At 55.1% G+C, this 363-nt stretch overlaps 1 protein-coding gene across 1 annotated transcript in view; it reads left to right on the top strand.

Moving 5' to 3' along the window:
- Positions 1-24: 24 nt before the first annotated feature.
- PAX3 (paired box 3) overlaps positions 25-363 on the top strand; it is a gene marked incomplete at its 5' end in the record, with an annotated part of 73,747 nt that continues 73,408 nt past the window's right edge. Inside the window, one exon of the mRNA XM_031060025.1 lies at positions 25-360. Within this exon, the coding sequence (XP_030915885.1) occupies positions 25-360 (336 nt within the window). The remainder of the gene's footprint in view (positions 361-363) is intronic.

Genomic DNA, 363 nt, shown 5'->3' with positions numbered 1-363 from the left:
GCTTCATAGAAAAGAAAGGACAAAAAAACAGTAACAACAACAACAAAAAAGACGCAGCAGGATCCGAAGGAGACGTTAACGCCATTTACCCCCCTGCCTCCCTTCCCTCCTTTTCTAGTCTCTACCCCTCTAGGCCAGGGCAGAGTCAATCAGCTCGGAGGAGTGTTTATCAATGGCAGGCCTTTACCCAACCATATCCGGCACAAGATAGTGGAGATGGCCCACCATGGCATAAGGCCCTGTGTCATCTCCCGCCAGCTGCGAGTGTCCCACGGCTGCGTCTCCAAAATTCTCTGCAGGTACCAGGAGACGGGCTCCATCCGGCCGGGGGCCATCGGCGGCAGCAAGCCCAATGAGCCTCTC

Source organism: Geospiza fortis, unplaced genomic scaffold (assembly GCF_000277835.1).
Source record: "Geospiza fortis unplaced genomic scaffold, GeoFor_1.0 scaffold318, whole genome shotgun sequence".
In the NCBI taxonomy this organism is placed as follows: domain Eukaryota; kingdom Metazoa; phylum Chordata; class Aves; order Passeriformes; family Thraupidae; genus Geospiza; species Geospiza fortis.
This window is presented reverse-complemented; position numbering and strand designations above follow the sequence as displayed.